The 20,907-nt window shown below is 47.0% G+C and overlaps 1 protein-coding gene across 3 annotated transcripts; it reads right to left on the bottom strand.

The window, feature by feature from the left end:
* Positions 1-505: 505 nt before the first annotated feature.
* Positions 506-13,109, bottom strand: LRFN5 (leucine rich repeat and fibronectin type III domain containing 5). 3 transcript variants are annotated; one of them, XM_067555125.1, is made up of 4 exons: positions 11,722-13,109; positions 10,231-10,940; positions 3,460-3,513; positions 506-925 (listed from the first exon to the last, which is right to left on the bottom strand). In XM_067555125.1, the coding sequence occupies exons 1-3, from the start codon at positions 13,107-13,109 to the stop codon at positions 3,500-3,502; spliced, it is 2,112 nt and encodes a 703-aa protein (XP_067411226.1). In that variant the 3' UTR covers positions 506-925; positions 3,460-3,499. The 3 variants fall into 3 exon arrangements, with proteins under 3 accessions (XP_067411226.1, XP_067411225.1, XP_067411224.1); XM_067555124.1 differs by lacking the exon at positions 3,460-3,513; XM_067555123.1 differs by lacking the exons at positions 506-925; positions 3,460-3,513 and having other exon boundaries at positions 9,478-10,940.
* Positions 13,110-20,907: the final 7,798 nt, after the last annotated feature.

The raw sequence follows: 20,907 nt of genomic DNA, 5'->3' as shown, positions 1-20,907 counted from the left end.
TGCGAAGGAGGCGGGGCGCAGCCGTTGCTGGGAGAACACATGACACCCAGTGCCAGTCAGGGCACCAGACAGCAAAACACACGTGCTCTATGCAGTGTCTTCATGAGCCAAGGAGACAAGTGGCTCCTGGCACAGATGGCGCAGCACTGCGCAGAGCGGGAGGAAAGGATCCCCTTGCTACTGAGCGATTCTACGGGAATGGGTACAGCATCAGTGGCGGACAGATGCTGTAGGGAGAATTCCACGGGAGCTAAGGGAACTCCTCCTAATGCCTCTTTAATGGCAAACGCTGGATACTCTTCTTCTCGCTGCCTTAAACCGTACTGTCGTGTTGCACAAACAACTGCCACACTCCAGCCCCAGAGAGGGAAGCGTATTATTGGGGGTGAGTAGATTAGTGTTGTGAAGTGTGTAGGGATCCTTTGGGAGGGATGGCCTCAAAGCCGTGATGTTCAATTAGCATTTACCAAGCCCTGCCTTTAGAAATGAATCAGCATGCAAACTCTGCCATAGTAAAATGTTTATTTGTTAAGGTGATATAAGTTACTGAGTGTTTTACAGTCTGTGAATTCACCACTGGCAACATTAAACATGAATTAACATGGAAGCTCTTGCCACCATATTTTTATTATTATTTATTTAAAAAATCTTGAAGGCCAGAAAAGATATTTATAACGCATGTAGATGGTGCAGGAAGAGGAATCCATGAGCTGGGAACGAATGTTTATCCAATGTAGCCAGCCTCTGGGGCTTCTTGGTTTAGGCTGTAGATGTCAAGGAAGAGTTTCTGCTGGGGTGAGAATTGGTTCAACAGATTAATCTTCAGTGAGTTGGACTCAGATTGATCTTTGTTGCGTGAAAACATCAATGGAAACCCTTTCTGGAGGTGGCAGAGGGCAGGTGTCCTTCAGATCAATTCTTGCTTCTGTGAAAAGAAACAAACAAAGACAATAAGGAAAGAAAGGGTCTGACTCAGCCAATCATTTAATCACTGTCCTACAGATGCCGGGCCAAAGAAACAGTGGAGAAAAGCTTTTCTGACAGATATAGTCGAAATATCATAGCATAACCAGCCCCACAAACCCTGTGCCCTTGAAAGATAGCTGAAAGGGACGCCCGGGTGTGGAAGCTCATTTCTGAAAAGTCAGATAGAAATGAAACGGCTTGCCTTTAGCCAGGCCTCCACTGTTCCATGACTGGCAGGACGGTGAGGGGTTAAAAAGTAGCCCTCATGCACTATTATGGGCTGGAGGTTTGCAAACACAAACGCCAACACACGGCAAGCAGAGCTGGTTGAATAATGAAGAAAAAAACATGAATGGGATAATGTGTCCCCCCAAATTGCAAAGTTCATTGAATAAATTATTTAACTGAGCCCTTGGATTCAACCAGCTCGAACTGAAAGTCAGTAGCGCCAGAAAGCTGGAGCACGCTGTTGTGCAAACTGACTAGGAGACAACCCCTCGGTCTGGACCCGCTCTTCTTTTGTTTACGATTCTGGGGCTGTTACTTGTCTCATCCAAGTCAATGACACAACAGTCACTCGCGTCTGTGGTGGCCATTTCAAGTTTCAGGTGGTTTTACAAATTTGTACAGCGCCCCCGTCCCCACTGGCCCAACAACAGAACTTCCAATGGCCCCTCCCTGTGTGGGCATCAGGGGAATTAAAACAATCACTTTACAAGCGTGTGCACAGTTAACGCTTACCCAGCACAGCACATGCCTGGCCTTGGCGCTACGCTGAGAGCTGTTTGACATGCCCTGCAGCACACTTGGAAGCTATGCTCTAGCTAACTCATCGAAAGCCCCATTGTATGTGGGCGGGAGGAAGGAATTTTTAGACCACTAGAGAATCACGTCCATGTAACCAAGCCCACTGCATGTGCAGCAGTTAAATAGGGCCTGGGCTGTACGTTTTAAAACTGCTTCCTAGTTTGCTGAGGTGTTCAGAGGCCTTCAGCCTGCCCAGGGAGTCGGCTTCCTAGAGTGAATTATTGCCAGCCCCACTGGCCCTTCTGACGGGCAGAGTCTCAACAGACTGAAGTTACGTTGTGCTGCCCGGGGAACCTGATGGGATACAGTGAACGAATGCCACCGGGCCCGCCTTCCTGATTGCTGCTGGTCCCTCTTGGGCTGGGATTTCCTCTTGTAGGACGGGCTGTGAGGGCCCTATCCAACCTCCTAGGATGCTGAGAACTTGGTGGGATTCCAGGGTGATGCCCATGGAGCCGCTCCAGCTCTGCAGCACCTCCCCCAGCCCCATCCCTTGCCCTCACAGTGGCGATCCAATGGTGCAACGCTGACAAGGGTCTTTCATTTCGTGCTGGCTGGGAACCTGGCCAGGGGAGCAGGGGTGGGAATGTGCAGCCCCTCTGGCCCACCCTCAGTCAGCCTGCTTCCCTGGTGTGCGCCCCTGGGCTGCCAGGTCTGGGGGGACGTTTGCTGAGCCTTCTTCCATGTGGGGAAAGGGGATCTAGGGAGACGGAGTGGGCAAAAGGCGTGGAAGAGGCAGGTGTATCACGTGGCAGGTGACGTTTCCAGGGAGGCATCGTCATTACAGCTACTGTTCAGTTGTGTTGCTGGGGCGCTCAGTGGTGCCAAAGAAGGACAGGGCCCCATTGTGCCAGGCCCCAGCTACACATGGAAGGGAAAGCGGGCCCTGCGACCTCCCCCAAAGAGTTCACTCTCTAGGGCAAGTGACTGTGGCACAGGGGATAACGGGGAGAGTTATACATGCAGGGAAAACACCCTTCCTTCTCCTGTTCTCAGCAACAGGGGGATGCATTTCACCCTTAGCTGCTCTGGGGACTGGCTGTATGCCTGAGCGAGGACGGCTTGATTCAGTGCACCGGAGGGCATGCGAGTGGAAACACAGAACTGAACTGGTGTTTTTACAGGAAGCTGTAGTCTGAAAGCAGAGTGAGTGCCGCAGCCAGCTAGTTGAATTGTCTGGGTCCTAAGCGCTGGCTTTGTCAGAAAACAGCCTGTCCCTAAAGTGCAAAAGGAAAATGGAGAGTTCTTAAAAAACTCCTTATGCAACCTGGCCTGGCTCGCTGCAATACAGAAGGGAGGCGTTCTCTTCATTCCAGACGCACAGGCAATGCGCGTCACTGCACAATAGCTCTGTATTCAGGGCTTGGGTGGTGGTGGATTCTCCAGAAATTGTCAGGGCTCCTCTCTGTCGATTACACCTTCTCCTTTTCCATGACACCATCCTGCGCACCTGACTCTTGTGACTTGGCCAGCTGCAGCACAGCCTCCTGTCAGTAAGGTGAGCAGGATTTGGACTGTGCGAGTATCGCTCAGATGTATTTATTTCCTGACACACACATCCCCATTGAATAGGTCCTCCTGTAACGTAAATGCCCTGCATGCCCCATGTCCGCACTACGAGCAGGAGCATACCCACACTGCAACCGTACGAGGGAGAATATACAGCCGGTACAAATTGTTACTTACAGTGTTGATTTACTCTGACAGTCGAAAGCTAATGGCTAATTTATCTTCCCACCCCTGTACAGAAAAAAGAAAGAACAATGGTATCACTCTTAGATGGTGTCCCGGGCTGATAGGCTTCAGAAAACAAAGCGATGATAGAACGCTGCGAGCACTGGACGTTGTAATTTGTTGCACTCACATGATCTAAAGTGGCACTTACATTGTGAAAGGCTAGCATAAGGATGATAAGAACGCTACAGGAAGGGCTATAGAAGTCATCAATATTTTGTCACTTCAAAGCAGGGCAACGTCAGGCCCGCTGCAGGAAAAACTACTTACCCATGTCATATACCAGCACTGGTTTGGAACTGCAGGCAAGGGCCAGGACACAGGAAGTGCACTGCAGCAGAATGCAGACATGAAATGTAATGCATTGTTTCTTACTGTAATGAACACTCTTCTTACAGGCCCGTCTTAGGGTCTATCTGGCACCAGGGGCCAGTGCCCCCGTGTCCTGGAGACAATTTCCTAAAAAGTCTGTTGATACACAACAAAGCCCAACATAGCTAAGAAAAGCCAACACATTCATTTATTGGAGTACAGGAAAATAGAGGCTGACATAACAGGAAGCTAGTAAAAGAGGTGGCATATGGGGCTGCCTCACTCATTGACAGCTTCGGTAGCAAACTCTGCAGTACAGACAGCGAGAGCTCTGTGGCACTTTAAAGACTAACACGTTTAGTGTTTAAAGTGCCACAGGGACTCTCCTTGTTTTTGCTGTGTACAGACTAACACGGCTACCCCGCTAAAGCTCGTCAGTGTAAATGGTGCTGCTTCCGTCACAGCTAGCCGTATCCTGAAAGGCCTGTAGGCACCTGTTTGCAAATGGGCAGCATTGTCTAGACGGGTGTCGTTAATAAGACACTGCCAACTGGTTGGTTGGTTGGTTTTTTAACCAAAAACCTGTCCTGCCTTAAATTTAGCTGCAAATAGTTACATCTGTTGCTGAATTGCCTGAGGCAGAGGGGTTCAACTAATGTATTTCATGGTCAGCATGGACAGAGTGCAGGAGGAGATTTTGCAACTGAGCCAGTAAATTTTGATACAGGTTTAGTGAGGCTGAAAACTGTGACAATTCTGCTGAGCAGCAACTTCTAGAGTTGATGTTCTCTTTTACTAAATACTAGGCAATGAGAAATAATAATAATGACAAACAATAATAATAGAGTATGAACAGGCGCTGTGTATGAACTCCCCCTCTGCTGCTTGTTGCATTAATTAATTAGAAAAAGACCCACAACTTCTCCCTCCTCTGCATGGTATGTATCGCTGCTACTGTCATCAGTGTTACTGCCGGTGACACAGAAAGGGAATTCAAGGACACAATTCTCATTGCCTTTGCAACACCAGGAACATAGTAAAATGCAGCACCATGTGTGCTACATGCAAAAGCAAGCGTCAGCACAGTGTTATGGGTCAGATACTCAGCAGGCAGAAATGGGAGTAGCTCCACTGACATGCCGATTTACACCATCGGAAGATCTGATTTGTAACATGGCTTCAGTCTTCTGAAAGGTTATTGCCTAAATAACGGACAGGAAAGTAGTCGTCGGTTCTTTTTAACATTCTTTGAGCAATAAGACCAAGTATTCATTGGCAGCAAAGCTCAGCCTTCGTATAACATTGCAAAGACAGAGCACCAGTCTTGGGCGCTCAATGTTCCAACTCTGCCCAGCTGTTTTAGCAACTTGTGACTGCTCTTCTGCTCTGGAAAGACACGTCATGCACCAATCAAAAGACAAGATCCCGATTTCGATGTCAAACCTCACAAACAAATTGCTGATGAGCGGAGCGCTCTGTGAACAGTGCAGCTTGGTGCTCCATTTTCGAACAGCTCTGCTCAGTTTAGAGGGGGTCTGAGGCTCCTTCCTGCCAGCGGTTCACAGTGAGGTATAACGCAGCATCGCAGGATTGCTTTGAATTCACATATCAGCAAAGCTTCTCCCGTTTGGCACACTATATTCATTAGAAACACTATCATGTCATGCATGGGCATTGTTCCGTTTCCGGGGAAAATGCTTTGATCTAGACTTAGCTAATTTTTAAGAGTAGACGTTAATTAAAGAGGTTTGCAATCACACCTATCAGCGACAAAGAATGTGGTGTGAGTGCTCGTCTACTAGGCACATTGGAAAGATGGATTTCTACCTAAAAGTGTGGGTGGCGCTCAGGATGCACCCAGACACTGCAACAGAAGTGGGTCAAATGGTTTCCAAACTGCTCACCTGGGTCTTGTGGACAGACTTGTCCACACTAGGAAGCAAAACAACCAAGGAGCAGAATCTTCCCTGTGCTGAATGAGGCTGGCTGATTTAGGAACAGAACTTGAGAATGGGCTGCCCAGACGAACCCTCGAGGGGCTGAATCCTTTCCAGCACACCTGAAAACCAGGAGCATCAACCCCCTTCTTCCCCAGCTGCACAATTCGCCATGTGCACCATGCGTCACTGTGGGCCCGTCTCACTTTTCCGCATTCACTGAAAGGTGAGGCAGAAAGCCAGAATTTGGGCTACTGGCCAGTCTGGAGCTGAATGGAAGCGCGGCATTCGGAAAGCTGGGACTCCATCTCTTCCCAGAGGGGTGAGGTTGGGCCGTGCTGTTCTGACCCTTAGTTGCTCTTTTGTCTTGGTGCAGGAGGGAAAAGGAGCATTTTTCAAGCAACCATAACCACAATGGCACAAGTACGGCTACCCCTGCACCTGGGACGGGAATGTCCCATATTCAGCACAGAGCAGGGAACATGCGCAAAGCCCAGACAGAAAGCACAGCCAGCACAGACAGCAGCTACCACAGCAAACACACTCTGCAGCCAGCACCCGGCTTTTCCACCCAGCCTAGTATTTATAGCAAACCCCGTGCGTTTTCTTTCAGTGGAACCGTGAGTTTCAAAAGGGTGGGAGAGAGAAAACCCGTGCCAACAATGTTTAGAACCCCACCATCTCCCCCCACGGGCGATGATAAGAGAAGATCCTATCTCCCTGCGAAGAGCTTAGACCAGTAATCCATGTCGCATTGCCCCAGCGGAAGAGGGGCTGGATTCTACAGGCCACATGCACGGCATGCCACTTTGTGCTCAGTGGATGACTTTCCGCACTATCACTCGGCCCAGTGCGGCCACCTTATGAGCGAGGGGCCACTAAGTTCCGCATATTCTCCGTGGACTTAGTGGTATCTAGTTCTTATGGTGGCCGCCCTGCGAAGGGGGTGGCTCTCACCTGCCCTTGCTCACCATGTCTCTTCTCTTCTGAAGGGTGGGAACATTTCCAATATTTCACACTGAATACATGTGAGAAAGTTTTGTTCTCCCGAGTAATGAATGCCTCTCTCCCAGCTTACGCCATCCCCAACCAATTGGCAGAGCTGGCTTTGCAGAACAGGAAGAATCCAGCATCTCCTCTGTCCTAGGGCGTTCCACACTCAGGAGGAGTCAAGCCCATAGAAAGTCTGACTAAAATGAAATGTCCTGTTGCACATTCATTATCGTGGCATGGCATGCATTTTATGCCCAATGTATATACACTGTGTATTTTTCTGATGAAGGGAGAAAGATCCATGTGACTAATCTTCTCTGATATCCGATCTAAGTATTCCTGTAATATCATCACAGAGTTAAATCAAACGGTGCCATATGGTCCCCTTAAATAAATGCACTGTGGATGGAGTCTGTAGCTTTAGCATTTACCAAACTGACTCTAGTGTAAAAAAGAAAAACTCAAGAAGCTATTAATATTTGAGCACTTGCACCACACATTAGACACACATTAGTTCCAATTTCAGACAACATACAGAGCATTGTAGTTTGTTACTATTAACCTGCACATGATTTAAACTAACAGTTCAGCAGAAAACCCCGTAAAGCTACCTTCTTACTTAAGCATAGGTTCAATACTCTGGCTCCATAGTTTTTTCTTTCCTCAGGACAGACCACATGGTTCTTTCTCTTACCCATGTCTGACAACACCTTTGCTTTAAGACTACTGGAATTAGAATAAATGGGTGGGGATCCTTTCCGACACATTATTTTAGCAGCTATAGGTGTGTGCCCCCACCAAAAAGGGACATGCAATGCATGGCGTGCAGGGAAACCCAGAGGTATTTATTTTGCCCATCAGGATTGAATATTGTCATTTGGGGCTTAGATCTTCATGTGGATCTCTGTGGTTGCCTGGGGAAAAATGGGCTTTTAAATTTTTTTTTCTCCTTCCAGCACAGGTTGAAAAATGACTCCCCTATTGCAGGGGTCAACTAACACTTTCTAGTACACGCTGACGGGTCCCTTTCTGAGCCCAACCTTGCAGTGCCTTCACAGATGCAATGCCCAGTGGTGGAAACAGGAACACCGCAGCCTGAAGAGAAACTGAACTGATGCAGAACAGGGCTGTCTTGTAACAAACCACTGGGATTTAGTTGGGTTCAAGCACCAAACTACTGGATATAAAATAACATTTTTGACCAGAGAGCAAAATCTCTCATTCAATTACTGTAATCCTCAAAAATCTAATACAACTAAGGAAAAAGGCCTGCGAACATAACAACAGTTTCGGTATGATTATAGCAAAAGTGAAGCTAAAACTATTGATTTGCATTCAGTAGCATATTACAAATGTCACACCTTTGACCTGGCTCTGATTTAGCCATGGAGACCAAATGAGTTGAGGTAACATGAAGTCTATAACATTGGGGGAGGGTTAGACACAAGCGCCCAATAGAAACACTTGTTTTCCTCGCAAAAGTGAATGGTCCAATGTTATGTATCTACTTCTTCACATGCACCTATTTCTGAAACAGACTGGAATGGCTGCATCAGCAGATCTAGCCCAACTCTCAATTCCTGCATGGTTCTTCTCTGCTTGTTTCTAATTGTATCACTTACATGACAAGGTGAGTTTATGGCTGGGATTGCCTTGCCTTCCCCTCATCTTGCCCAGGCAGTGGAGACATCTCCAAACAGCACGAGAACGTACAGAAATGACAATGAGAAGAAGCACCAGGGCTGGGAAAGGATTGCATTATTATTATGTGCCCATCTAGTCCTGCTCTGCAACTTCAGAGATTTATCTTATCTTAGCATGAAACAGAAAACGCTGTCCTTTCAGCCACCGCTAATATTCATGCTGGGCACTCAGAGCTACGCTGTGACACCCGGCCTATGCTGGCGACTGTGTCACGGCAGAGCTACTAGTACATGCACAAGAAGCAGTAGGTTTGTCAAGATGCACGGTAAGGCCTGCCCATAACCCCCGATTAGGAAGGACTCCAGCCCCCGTGCCCAGCGCCACTCATTGCAGGTGGCTAAACTGAGAGCTGGTGCTCCATGGCTCCGCAGCGTTGGGCTGAGGCACTATGTCAAGGCTGCCCTCAGGACAGGCCCTTCCTAAAGTGGGGATGAAGCGTGGGCCGGTTCCCTGCTAGCAAGGGTGGCTGCAAGTTTCCGAGCCCACTGCTCCTGCCCTTGCACTCAGAACTCCCCCCCCACGCCCCACACTCACACACACTGCAATGACTGGGCGTCTTTCCTGATCGGAGATGGGCCCTGGGCCCTGGATTATTATTTTTCTTCATCTATTCTGAAGTTAACAAACCAGGCCTCACACTCTCCCATCTCATGAGACCCAGCTGTGCTCCTAGTAGAGACCCTCATGCTCTGACCCGTTGCTGCTCCCGCCACAACATACATCAAAGCCTGAATGCAGAGATGCACGCGTTTGGGATTCGGTCCTCTGTGGGGCCAGGCATAGTCACTGGATGCGGTGGGGCGACACCCATCTCCATCAGCTGAAGAGTCTTCATTCCTGCACCCTAACGCACAGCTGTTACTCGCACCAGAATGCGAAGTGCATTGGCGTCTCTCTCTCCTTTCCCCTCTCCTCCCAGCGCTAGCTGGAAGCTGGCTGGATAATGCCAATGTCAATGAACCCCTAAGGCACCCAGACCAAAAACGCTGCTGAAAAGGGTACTTCCTGTAACGCTGGCTGGGTATACGTATTGAATATTTTATTTTACACAACATAACAACACAGAGTTGTCGTTTCTGTACAGCATTTGCCTAAAAACAAAGGCAACACCATTGTCACTGGAAAGAAACATACAGTCTGATCATTAAAAAAAAGCATTTTACTGATTGATCCGTGAATTGTCTTAGCTTGGAGGAAATAGCATTTCCTTTAGAAAAGGCTTTTTCTGTGAAACTCTTTTGATTTCTGCTACTGCAGAACCAGGAAGCCAGTCCTAGAGTAGGGGAAGGCACTGGTGCTGTTTCATGCTTTAATCATTTTACCTTTGAATGTTGCCGTCTGTTGTTATATTAAATAAAATAAAATAAACATAAAAAACCTGTGTGCCCTGGGCAGCTCATACACAACCCTGCATGGACAAGCCAGAACTCAGAGAGACAGGAGTGGAATTCCAAATCCCCATGGCCCAGCAGAGCGCTCTGAGACAATGTTTGCCGTTTTGTTTTGTTTCTCATTACCATAAAATAGAATACATTTTAAAAAGCAGGTCACACAGTGCTTTCCAATATCCACTCAGAACTCGAGAAAGTTGCTTTTCCGCTATCCACATCAGAATTGTCTGACTGAATTAGCATCCCATTCATAGACATGCTCCTTTTAGACCATAATCCACCTGTGTTCTGGGAGTTAACATAACAATGATATTCCATTAATTCTCCATTCAGGGAGTACCTGCGCTTTGCTCTGGATGTGTCAGCTGGCAAAGTGAGAAACTTACTTGGCTTCGCTTGTGCTCTTTTGTACGTGGGGGGCCCTTTGACAGAGGCGGGGGGCCGGCTAGCACACTGCAGTGCAGTAGAGTTATTTCTGTTAGTGTTCTGGGATTCGATATTTTTGACAGCTTCACTCTGTGGCTCGTTGCTTGGCTTTGGCCCAGGCTTTCTCTTCTGCTTCTGGGAGGCAGACGTGCTGGAAGTCCACGTGTGAGGCAGAGCGGAGGTAGCGGTAGTGGAGTCCTGGCTCGAGCAAGAGTCCGACTGAGCCACGTTGTCGTTGGGACCTCTGGAGCACTGGACGCTCTCCTCGTGCCCGACAGCCTGTTTGGACATAGACTGGGGCATCGCACCACTGCAGCCTTGTATCTGAGCCCCATTGGTCTGCGAATAAACGTTGCTGACCTTGGTCACCTTGTGCTGCCCGTTGCTGTTGCACACCTTGTAGCGGATCATTAGGATGATGATGAAAACGAGCACGGAGGCCACGATAATCCCACCAATGATGATAATCATGGTGCCGCCCAAGAACTGGGACTGCATGAAATGGCACCGGATGTAATCCTGCTCCGTAGCGAACTGTATGCACCCAACGACCCTTGTGGCCGTGAGAGACGTGATGCCATCATCGTAGATTGCCAAGACACACAGGTCATAGACGGTCCCAGCGGCCAGGTTGTTGACCAGGAAGGTTTTGCTCGTGGGAGGTATCATTCTGGGTGGCGACAGAACTGGTGTTAGTAAACAAGACTCTCACAATCATCGCCCATCCCCATGCTCCCCAGTCACCAGCCACAGTGCTCTAAGACCTTTAGCTCTGACTCGCTGCGCCTGTGCACTCGAAAGTCACACAGATCCAATTAAAATGGCTTCGAGCCAGTGGTAGATGCAGCCCTGCTAATGCAGCGTCCATTGCCAAGCCCACTAATTGCATGGCTTGGCAGTGCAGAGCTCCCGAGAAGAGCCACTGCTAAATAAAAAAAAATCATTTATGACAAATTGGGTTTGAAAGGTGTGACTGTTACAGTCGCTGACTGCAAAATAAATCCACTTAGCACATCAAACACCTCTGCAGAAACTGTTCCGGGCCAAGTGGCAGAACCACCCAGGACTGCACTAAAGGGGGCTTAGCAGAAATACATCTCTGGATATCCTTCACCCATGTTTTCAAACACGGAGGGTGTTAAGATCCATTTAACTCATCTAATTTTACAACCCTTCTGCTAATCAGATTACCTCAGGGGATAAAGGTCAGCTTCGATCTTCCAAAAATAACACCATTCAGACTAATTTTACTATTTGTTAGTTGAAAATTGCATTAGTCTTTTGCAAGCCCTGCACCATATGCTTCTGAGGGCAGTATTCTGATCAGACTAAGTGGTATTGTAACCACACCTCAGTAATGGAGTACAATGAACCAGTGCATTAATAAATCAATAGGAAACAACGTGATGGAGAGCTAAGTGCAGATACATATACGGTTGGATCTATCTTACCTGTAAACAAGTGAGTCATCATAAGTCCCATTGTACTGGATTTGGAACATACGTATTCCAGGTATATTTCTTTGAAAATTAAATTTGAGTAGCGCAGTGGAGGATGTTGCTTCTGCGACTACAACTTTCTTATCTTGGCTGATTTTAGTGTCCCCGTTATTACTACTCGCGTTTGACCCTGACTTGGTGGACGTTGAGATGTCCGAGGAGCCAGGGTCAGGCTCATGAATGTGGTTTGTACTGTTTAGCAAATGAGGAAGTTTGATTATGTGGAGATCCACCGTTTGAGTGGCTTCTCCTGCAGGGTTTGATGCTATGCAGGTGAAGGAACCTGTGTCTTTCACAGTTGTTATAAGGATGTCCAGGGTTCCATTGTCGTACACCAGGGACCTGGTTGCATTTGAAATAAGTTTGTTTTCTGGTGAAATCCAATGAATGGCTGGCTCCGGATCCCCCCGGGCCTTACATCGCAGAGTTGCCCGTTGACCCTCCAGCACTCTCAGTTCATGGGTATGTCTAGTAATCAGAGGAGGCTCACACAGGAACTCTTCCTCTGGGATTGACCAAAAATACCGACCAGATAACAGTGAAGGAGAAGCACAAGTCTCTAGGTCGTCTTCTCTGGAAAGACGCCTCAGCCACAAGAGTTCACAATTGCAATGCAAAGGGTTTCCACCAAAGCTTAATGCAAAAGTAGAGGGGCTGATGATTCCTGAGGTTGCTAATACCTGAGCTCGTTGAAAGAGAGGATCAGGCGGCAGCTTCTGCAATTTATTTGATGTGACATCTAACCTGGTCATCTTGTGGAGGTGGGAGAAAGTCCCCTTAGGAATGTGGTCAATCATATTGTGGTCTAAACTGAGTGTGTGCAAGCTAATCATCTTCTCCACGGCATCCCAAGGGATAGTTTCTAGATTGTTATAGGACAAATCCAGTTCTTCAAGAGCTAAAACATCATCAAATGCTGTGGAAGAAATTAAAGTCAGCTGATTGTTGTTAAGTATCAAATGGTGCAGGTTGGAAAGCCCACTGAACATGTCATTGGTGATCTTAGTCAATCTGTTGCTGTTCAAATGCAAAGCTCGCAAATTGCGCAAATCAGCAAATGCATGGGGTGTAATAAAACTTATTGTATTCCTGGATAGCGTCAGGTCCACAAGGCTGGTCATATTGGCAAAATCTTTCCTTTTGATATTTGTAACAAAATTGTCTGCCAGTCGCAGTTCCACAGTCCTTCTGTCAATGTTTGGTGGAACAAATAAAAGCCCTTTCTTGGCACAAAGGGTTGCAAGGTTTGGAGACAAAATCTGACAAACACAGCGCTTTGGGCAGATCTGGGCTCTCACTGCTACGCCAATGAACAGCAGATACAGAAGCAGTTTTTCCATTGTAGATCAGGTTTCAGAGCCTGCAAGAGAGTGCAAAGTACATGGTTAATATCCCCAAGCTGAATGAACATAATGTGGAACACAACGCCGACACCAGAGCTGCAAAGAGAGGAAGGATGTTCTTGTGGTTAAGGCACTGGATTGTGATTCAAGAGATCTGGATGCTGTTCTTGTCTATCTAGATTGTGAGCTCTGAGGGGCAGTGGCTGTCTCTCATTACGTCTGTACACTGACACGCACAGCCAGGGCCTAGTCTCAGCTGGCACCTCTAGGTGCTACCATGGTACAAATGAAAACACCAACATTAGGCTGGAAAAAAATGCAATGACTGCATTATAATAGTGATGGGAGTTCAGAAACCAGGGATTTACTTTCTAATGGTGACATGAGAAAGTAAATTATCGTCCGTTCTCACCCAGCAGCTCAAGGCAGAGTTCTTCAATGGTTTATGTGCTATTGTTAGTTCTCATGGAAATAGCAGTTTGACAATACAGGCACAGAATTGTATGTATTATGAGCCGCTCATGCATGAATGCAACTCCTTCCTGGACCTGCTCCACCCATTTATTCCACTTCTTGGTCTCTCATAAGTCGATACTGTCAACCCCGTCATTTCTGAGGTGGCTTTGTGATACTGCTAAGTAATCATTGGGGCTCAGAAGGCATCTTCCATCTTTCAGCTGTGCATCCAGTCTCCCTAAAAATGACACGCCGAGGGGAAGCACATAGGTCTACCCAACACCCAGGTCCTTAATAGTATTTGCAGAGTTTGTTGTCTACCATTCATAAAGTGTACATCATTCTCTTGGTGGAGGGCTAGATAAACAGGGAACCCCTCCCCCGCCGAAAATTCTGCCAGTACAATTACAGTCTTAGTCTTATCTTGCAAGTGGCCGGAGATGCAAAGAGGAAGATAACAATGATGCCTGCACCAGTGAGATGAATTCACTAGTAGTGACCTGCCTGAAAACTCCAACAGCCTTGTGCTGCCAATTTCTAAACCTAGAGCACTTGAAAAAAAGCCAGAGCTACAGAGCAGCAGCCTCAGACTGGTGAACAAACAGCAGCAAATCTCGGTGTATGCATCTCCTCCTAGCAGCAAGTGACAGGGAAGAAGCATGAGTGGATTACGAGTGGATTACACGAGTGGATTACGGTCCTTCGAAGACATAGACACACATTTGGGGCTGTAATCCTGCAAAGTGCTAAACTGGTGATGTCAGTGGGAGCTCCTGGAGCTCACGCTCTTCTGGAACTGGGCGCTGACACAACCACACACACCAGAATTACACAACCACATTGCCAGCCCCATAAATACACTAACATAAGGCCAGCATATTTTAAATGGCCATAAGCAAAAATAGACAAGATAGGTGAGGTCATATCTTTTCTTGGACCAACTTCTGTTGGCGAGAGAGACAGTCACCCAGCTTGTCTCTAATATCCTGGGACTGACATGGCTACAGTGACACTGCAAACACAAACACACAAGTCTTTTCACAGCTGTCCCAGTCTCTAAGCTTGTGAGAGCTTTTAGGCAAGCACTGGAAACTTAGAACTGGGAATAACAATCAGTGCTGAGATCTTCCAGTCTGTTCATGAACTAGGAAACAAAATGAAATGAGTTTAAAAGATACAAAGAAAATCCCTGACAGTATGAAGCCCCTAAACGTTGTTCTTCAGAAGCACTGAGCACTTACAGCCCTGCTGAAGGTAAGCAAGCTGGCGCTGTTAGAAACTCGGAATCAGACGCTGAGTCCCTGAGACAAGATGATGTCTCTTGGCAAATTAAAGTTTAAAAACTTAGCATGGCATTGAGGGTGAGGCTGATAATTATTAGTGTTGATAACTATCTCAGACACATGATGAACTCCAGCAAATAAACTCCAGTTAGTTTATTTCCAACAAACAGTTCATACACCGAGTTATCTGTTTATGATTTTGAATTAGAGGATTCTTACTCAACACAAACCATTGCTACATCGTTTGTTAGCAAGGCAGTATTTGCACTTCTATGTAGGTGCAGAGGTTTTCCCCTCTAGCAAATTCCTTTTAGGCAGGTTGTATTTTTAAACGGAGAAGAGTGTATCACCTGGGGACTAGAAAATGGTGAATCAATCTCTCAGCCAATGGCTTTCCCATAATATACGCTCAAGAGAATCAGTATTTATCTGACAACTGGAAAAGGATATAAAAACAAATTTATTTTTTACAACCAGCAGAGAGGGTAATTTTTTTCTCTATAGAATCCAATGTTACACCAATTTATAGTGGGCTCCTTCAGAGACAACTGGCCATTCTTGGACTATAAATGCACCAATTAAATTAGTTCCCTTTCCTGTTAGCCTGAAATTCACAGGAAGCAGGTTGTTCCTGTCAGAAATTGTAAAATTTTAGAATAAAACCTTTTGTAGCTCTACGGAGAATCATTTTTGCATTAATTTTGACAGTAAGCAAACTTCAAGGGTGGTGTTTAAATACATTCTGAGGATTAAGTTTCAGGCCTTTTATGTCAGTATTATATGTTGGAAAGACTGTACTACTGTAAATGGAATCAACAAACAGTTCAAATTCCCATCCTGAACAGGTACCAAATGAACACCACAAAAATAACCTTTAGATAACAACTTACAAGTTTAATTCATGCGGATCCTTGTTTGCACCTGTTTAGTACATTTCATGTTTCCTTTGCAGCATGGTTTATTGTCCATAAATCTTGTTCAGAGTTTTCCGCTGACCTTGCTATGTGCAGGCCAATAGACATTAGAGCTTCCAATTAACGTGCATCCTACTGTATAACTGCATATATACAACAGTTAAACCAGTTGGTCTCTGTGCTGCTTCTGGGCTAATGGCTGTAGCCCAGGGCCGGTTTTTGTTTAGGGCTTCTATCACCTTATTCGGCCAGGTAAACTAAAGTAAACTCAAGTGATCCTCTGCACCCAGCATGGCTTTCTTGGTTGTGTTTCTTTGTGCTAAATGTCACTGGGATAAGATTTGCTGATAACTCCAAAATCTGGGTGGGTAGCAAGTTCATGGGATGGCAAAACCAAACAACAAAGAGCTTGGAGCAAGGAATCAGCCAGATAAGAACGGGGAAGGAGGTCCAGCCGACGTAAAGTCCATCACACAGGGAGAGGAATAGAAAGCAAAAATCCAGCAGGGGAGATAGAGCTGACCAGCTGCAAGCACTGGGTTAAAGCCTTTTTGTTTTCATTCTTTTTTCCTAAATATTCCACTAATTGTTCACGTCTGAGCACTCCGTTATTGATCTAATATAGTGATACCTAGAATGTGCTGGGCATGCACAAATACCTGGGCACACTGAGGAGACACCCAGCAAGGGCACAGACACACCCAGTTCACACTGCAGAGACACACCCAGGGCACACCATCCATGCTCCAAATACCCAGCACTAAAGTAGATCTCAAGAGGAGGAGAAATGTACTGGTGTTGGTGGCTGCCATTTCTGGTCTCAGCACAATGTGGTGATCATAGAATCACAGAATATTAGAGTTGGAAGGGACCTCAGGAGGTATCTAGTCCAACCCCCTGCTCAAAGCAGGACTAACCTCAACTAAGTCATCCCAGGAAGGGCTTTGTCAAACCGCAGCTTAAAAACCTCTAAAGATGGAGATTCCACCACCTCCCTAGGTAATCTATTCCAGTGCTTCACCACCCTCCTAGTGAAAAACTTTTTCCTAATATCCAACCTAGACCTCCCGCCCTGCAACTTGAGACCGTTGCTCCTTGTTCTGTCATCTGCCACTACCGAGAACAGCCCCATCCTCCCTGGAACCCCCTTTCAGGTAGTTAAAGGCTGCTATCAATTCCCCCCTCATTCTTCTCTTCTGCAGACTAAACAAGCCTAGTTCCCTCAGCCTCTCCTCATAAGTCCTGTGCTCCAGCCCCCTAATAATTTTTGTTGCCCTCTGCTGGACTCTCTCCAAAGTGTCCTCATCCTTTCTGTAGTGGGGGGCCCAAAACTGGACACAATACTCCAAATGTGGCCTCACCAATGCCGAATAGAGGGGAATACTCACTTCCCGCGTCCTGCTGGCAATGCCCCTCCTAATGCAGCCCAATATGCTATTAGTCTTCTTGACAACCAGGGCACACTGCTGACTCATAGCCAACTTCTTATCCACTGTTACCCCCAGGTCCTTTTCTGCAGAACTGCTGCCCAGCTCGTCGGTCCCCAGTCTATAGCTGTGCATGGGATTCTTCCTTCCTAAGTGGAGGACTCTGCACTTGTCCTTGTTGAACCTCATCAGATTTCTTTTGGCACAATCCTCCAATTTGTGTAGGTCACTCTGTATCCTATCCCTGCCTTCCAGCGTATCTACCACTTCCCCCAGCTTAGTGTCATCTGCAAACTTGCTGAGGGTGCAATCTACCCCATCCTCCAGATCATTAATGAGGATGTTGAACAGAACCGGCCCCAGGACCGACCCCTGGGGCACTCCGCTTGTGACCGGCTGCCAGCTAGACATGGAGCCATTGATCACTACTCATTGAGCCCTATTCCTTCAGCACTGAGGGGTGCTCACCTCCTCCCCATTCTGTGCCGCCCAGTGCAGCAGTCTGGGATGGAGGGTTGCACTGACAGGAAGCAGCAGAGGGTGGCGAATGGGAGAGAATTGTCTCTGGATGGAGTTATGGCCCCCGGCACAGCTCGAAGCACATATGCAGTGCAGTGAGGGGCTCCTCACTAAACACCCAATGTCTGGAGCTACCACCAGCGCTGGTCACACATCCCCTGACAGGATTGCTCTTTGAAAATGCTGATGTGACAGCTGATATGTACATGTTATTGATTAAGATGTGAAGTGGCATAGGGCCGGGAACCAGTCCTTGTGGGATCTCATTGGTAGCACACCTGCTTTATAACGATTCCTCACCTACAATTGCATATTGAAACCTATCAGTTAGGTTTATATAGCTCTATCTTTTTGAGCAAAATGTCATGAGGAACCAAGTTAAATGCCTTGCAGAAGTCTAAGTGATTTACATCAGCACTATTACCTTTGTCAACCAAAGTTGTAATCTCATAAAAAAAAAAACAAGTTACTTTACCAGGATCTATTTTCCATAACTCCTTTTTTGATTTGCATAATTACAATATCCTTCTTCAGTTCACTATTAAATGAGTCCTGTATCAGCTGCTCTCTTATCTTGTCCACGATCAATGTCAGGCTTGACAGGCAGGCCTATAATTATCAGAGTCATCACATTTACCCCTTTTAAATATTAGCACAACATTAGCTTCCTTCCAGTCTTCTGGAACTTCCCCAGTGCTCCAACACTTATTGAAAATCAACATTAACAGTCTAGCAAGCTCATCAGCCAGCTCTTTTAAAACTCTTGGATGCAAGGTATCTGGGCCTGATGATTTAAAAATGTCTGACTTTAGTAGATGCTGTTTAACATGCTCCTGAGATACTAGTGGAATGGAAAGAATGTTATCATCCCCATATGATGAAACTGCATCATCTTTTTTCCCCTCAAAATACAGAACAGAAATATTTATTGCACACATTTGCGTTTCCTGCATTATTATTGATAATCCTACCATTTCTGTCTTGTAACGTTCCAGTACCAACATCAGGATTCCTTTTGTTTCTAATACATTTTTTTTTAATTTCTTCTTATTGGCCTTAACTCTGCTGGCCATAGATTTCTTCTTGTGTCCCTTTGCTTCCCTCATCAATTTTCTACAATTCCTAACTTCTGATTTACATTCATTATCATCAGCTTTCCCTTTCTGCCATTTGTCATATATTATTAATATATATATATATATAGCTACCTCCACTTCCCCTCTAAACCCAGTTTTTAACCAGCACAGCTTCTTCCTCGATTGTGGCTTTTTGAGTATCTAGTAAGGTCTTCTTAAATGATTCCTAATTATCATTCACATTTTTCTGATTAAATTCTTCGTCCCTGCTGATGCGGATCATAATTGTTTTCAGCTTTGTGAAATTGCCCTATTAAAGCATAAGGTATATGTATCACTGGTCTGGACTTTATTCTTTTTGCACATTATAAATGTGACCAAGTCATGATAATTTGTACCTAAGTTGCCATGAATATTCAGTTCTGTGATTAGTTCCTCTTTACCTGTTAAGACAAGGTCTAATATAGAATTCCCCCATGTCGGGCGCAACACTTTTGGAGTTAGGAAATTGTCATCTGTAATGTTCAGAAATCCCAAGGATGTTTTAGTCCTGGCAGCATGACATCTGCAGCATATGTCATTGAATTGAAGTCCCTCATGGTCACACAGGAGTTTTCCCCTACACATTGCAGAGAGGTACATAAGGCGGCGGTCATCCTGTTCCCTACTGTGATTATGTGGTCTGCAGTGCACACCAACTAATACCCTGTCTTGTGTTTTACCTGTTAGGACCGTGATCCGTAAGTATTCAAGATCATTTCGTCCGACTTACTAGTGACTCCGAAAGTGGGACTGCCATGGTCCAGGCTCTGGCCCGAGTGCCTAGTCAGAGGGCGCCGCTGCAGGCACAACAGGCAAAGGCCTCCTCGCACCGCCTATGAACATGGCATGAGGACAGGAGTCACCTGAATGAACGGCTTTGAGGTCCCACTGCCACATGCCAGGCTGCCCGTCATGGCGCTGTGAGTCCAGTCGCTGACCCCACGAATGGAGAGCGGACCGGGACCATCCTAGGGCCTGGGCACTCGTAGGACCCTGGGAGGTGTTGAGGGAACCCAGATACCAGCCTGGATTATAGACCGGTCTGCAAACTAGGGCTGATGCCTGTACATGTCCAGCACCCATGCCTCGCCTGAGTAGGGAAGGGACCGGGGCTCAGTGTGGCCGGTGCACATACTCCTCACCAAGTCAGTCACGTGAGCCTCAAGGAGGAGACGAGCTGCATGCAGAGACCAGAGAGCTGCCCGTGTCAGCTGGGGCTGGGACAGGCGAGATGCAGCCACCGCTGGGAACAAGCGAGGGGAGGCGACGGTGGCTCAGGTCCGCATGCTCGGGAGCAAAGGGTTGACAGGCAGCCGTGGAGCTGCTCAGATGAGTTCGGCGGAAGGAGAGAAAGAGGCCGGGTGTTTCATAGATCTATGGAGTTCATGGCCAGAGCGGACCATGAGGTCGTCTAGTCTGACCTCCTGTATATCACAGACCCTTACATCTCGCCCAGTCACCCCTGTACAGAGTCCAGCAGCTCGTGTTTGGCTAAAGCATTGCTGAGGTGACAGAATGGATCCCATCTGCAGCAGGGGTGGGAAGTTTAGGGTCCCAGGAACCTTGCAAACCCCAATGGCACCCAAGGGTGTTTAAACAGCAGTGGGGGGGGGGGGCGTTGTGGTTAGCTTTATTGTAAAGCTCTCCTGCTCTGCTCTGCTCTGCTCTGCTCTGGCAGGCTGCTGCTGGCAGATCTCCTGCATCGCCCTGTTTTCTTCCATCTCTATCTTTTCTCTTCCCTCCCCTTTCTCTGCTGTCTCTCCTCTGCCTCCTGCTGCCCTAGCCAGAGAGGCTCTGCCATTGCTCACGGAACAAAATCCTGCAATGGCGTTTCACTCACTCTGATGCAGAAGCAACGTAGGTGTTTCCTAACTCCCCGTGGACACTACAAAGCTTATTGTATTAAAAGCCAAGCTGCATCAGAGCAGGGCCCAGGCTGCGGAGAGAGACTCTCCTCATGTCTCCAGATTGCAGCCAGCCCGATGTGATGTGACCATTTCCTCTTTAACCTTCTCTGAACCTGGGAGCTACTTTGTGCTTCTGAATTCACAGCGCGCTCATGGGAGGAGCGGAGAAGG

The sequence above is a fragment of the Emydura macquarii genome, unplaced genomic scaffold (assembly GCF_026122565.2).
Source record: "Emydura macquarii macquarii isolate MOO-44397 ecotype Brisbane River unplaced genomic scaffold, CSIRO-AGI_Emac_v2 contig_1551, whole genome shotgun sequence".
NCBI lineage: Eukaryota > Metazoa > Chordata > Testudines > Chelidae > Emydura > Emydura macquarii.
This window is presented reverse-complemented; position numbering and strand designations above follow the sequence as displayed.

Bases quoted from the DNA above. Each gene is read 5' to 3' on its own strand.
- LRFN5 (XM_067555123.1), bottom strand. From the start codon at position 13,109: ATGGAAAAACTGCTTCTGTATCTGCTGTTCATTGGCGTAGCAGTGAGA. The intron at 10,941-11,721 runs GTAAGATAGATC...GTCGCCACCCAG, and splicing joins GATGACTCACTTGTTTACAG to AATGATACCTCCCACGAGCA.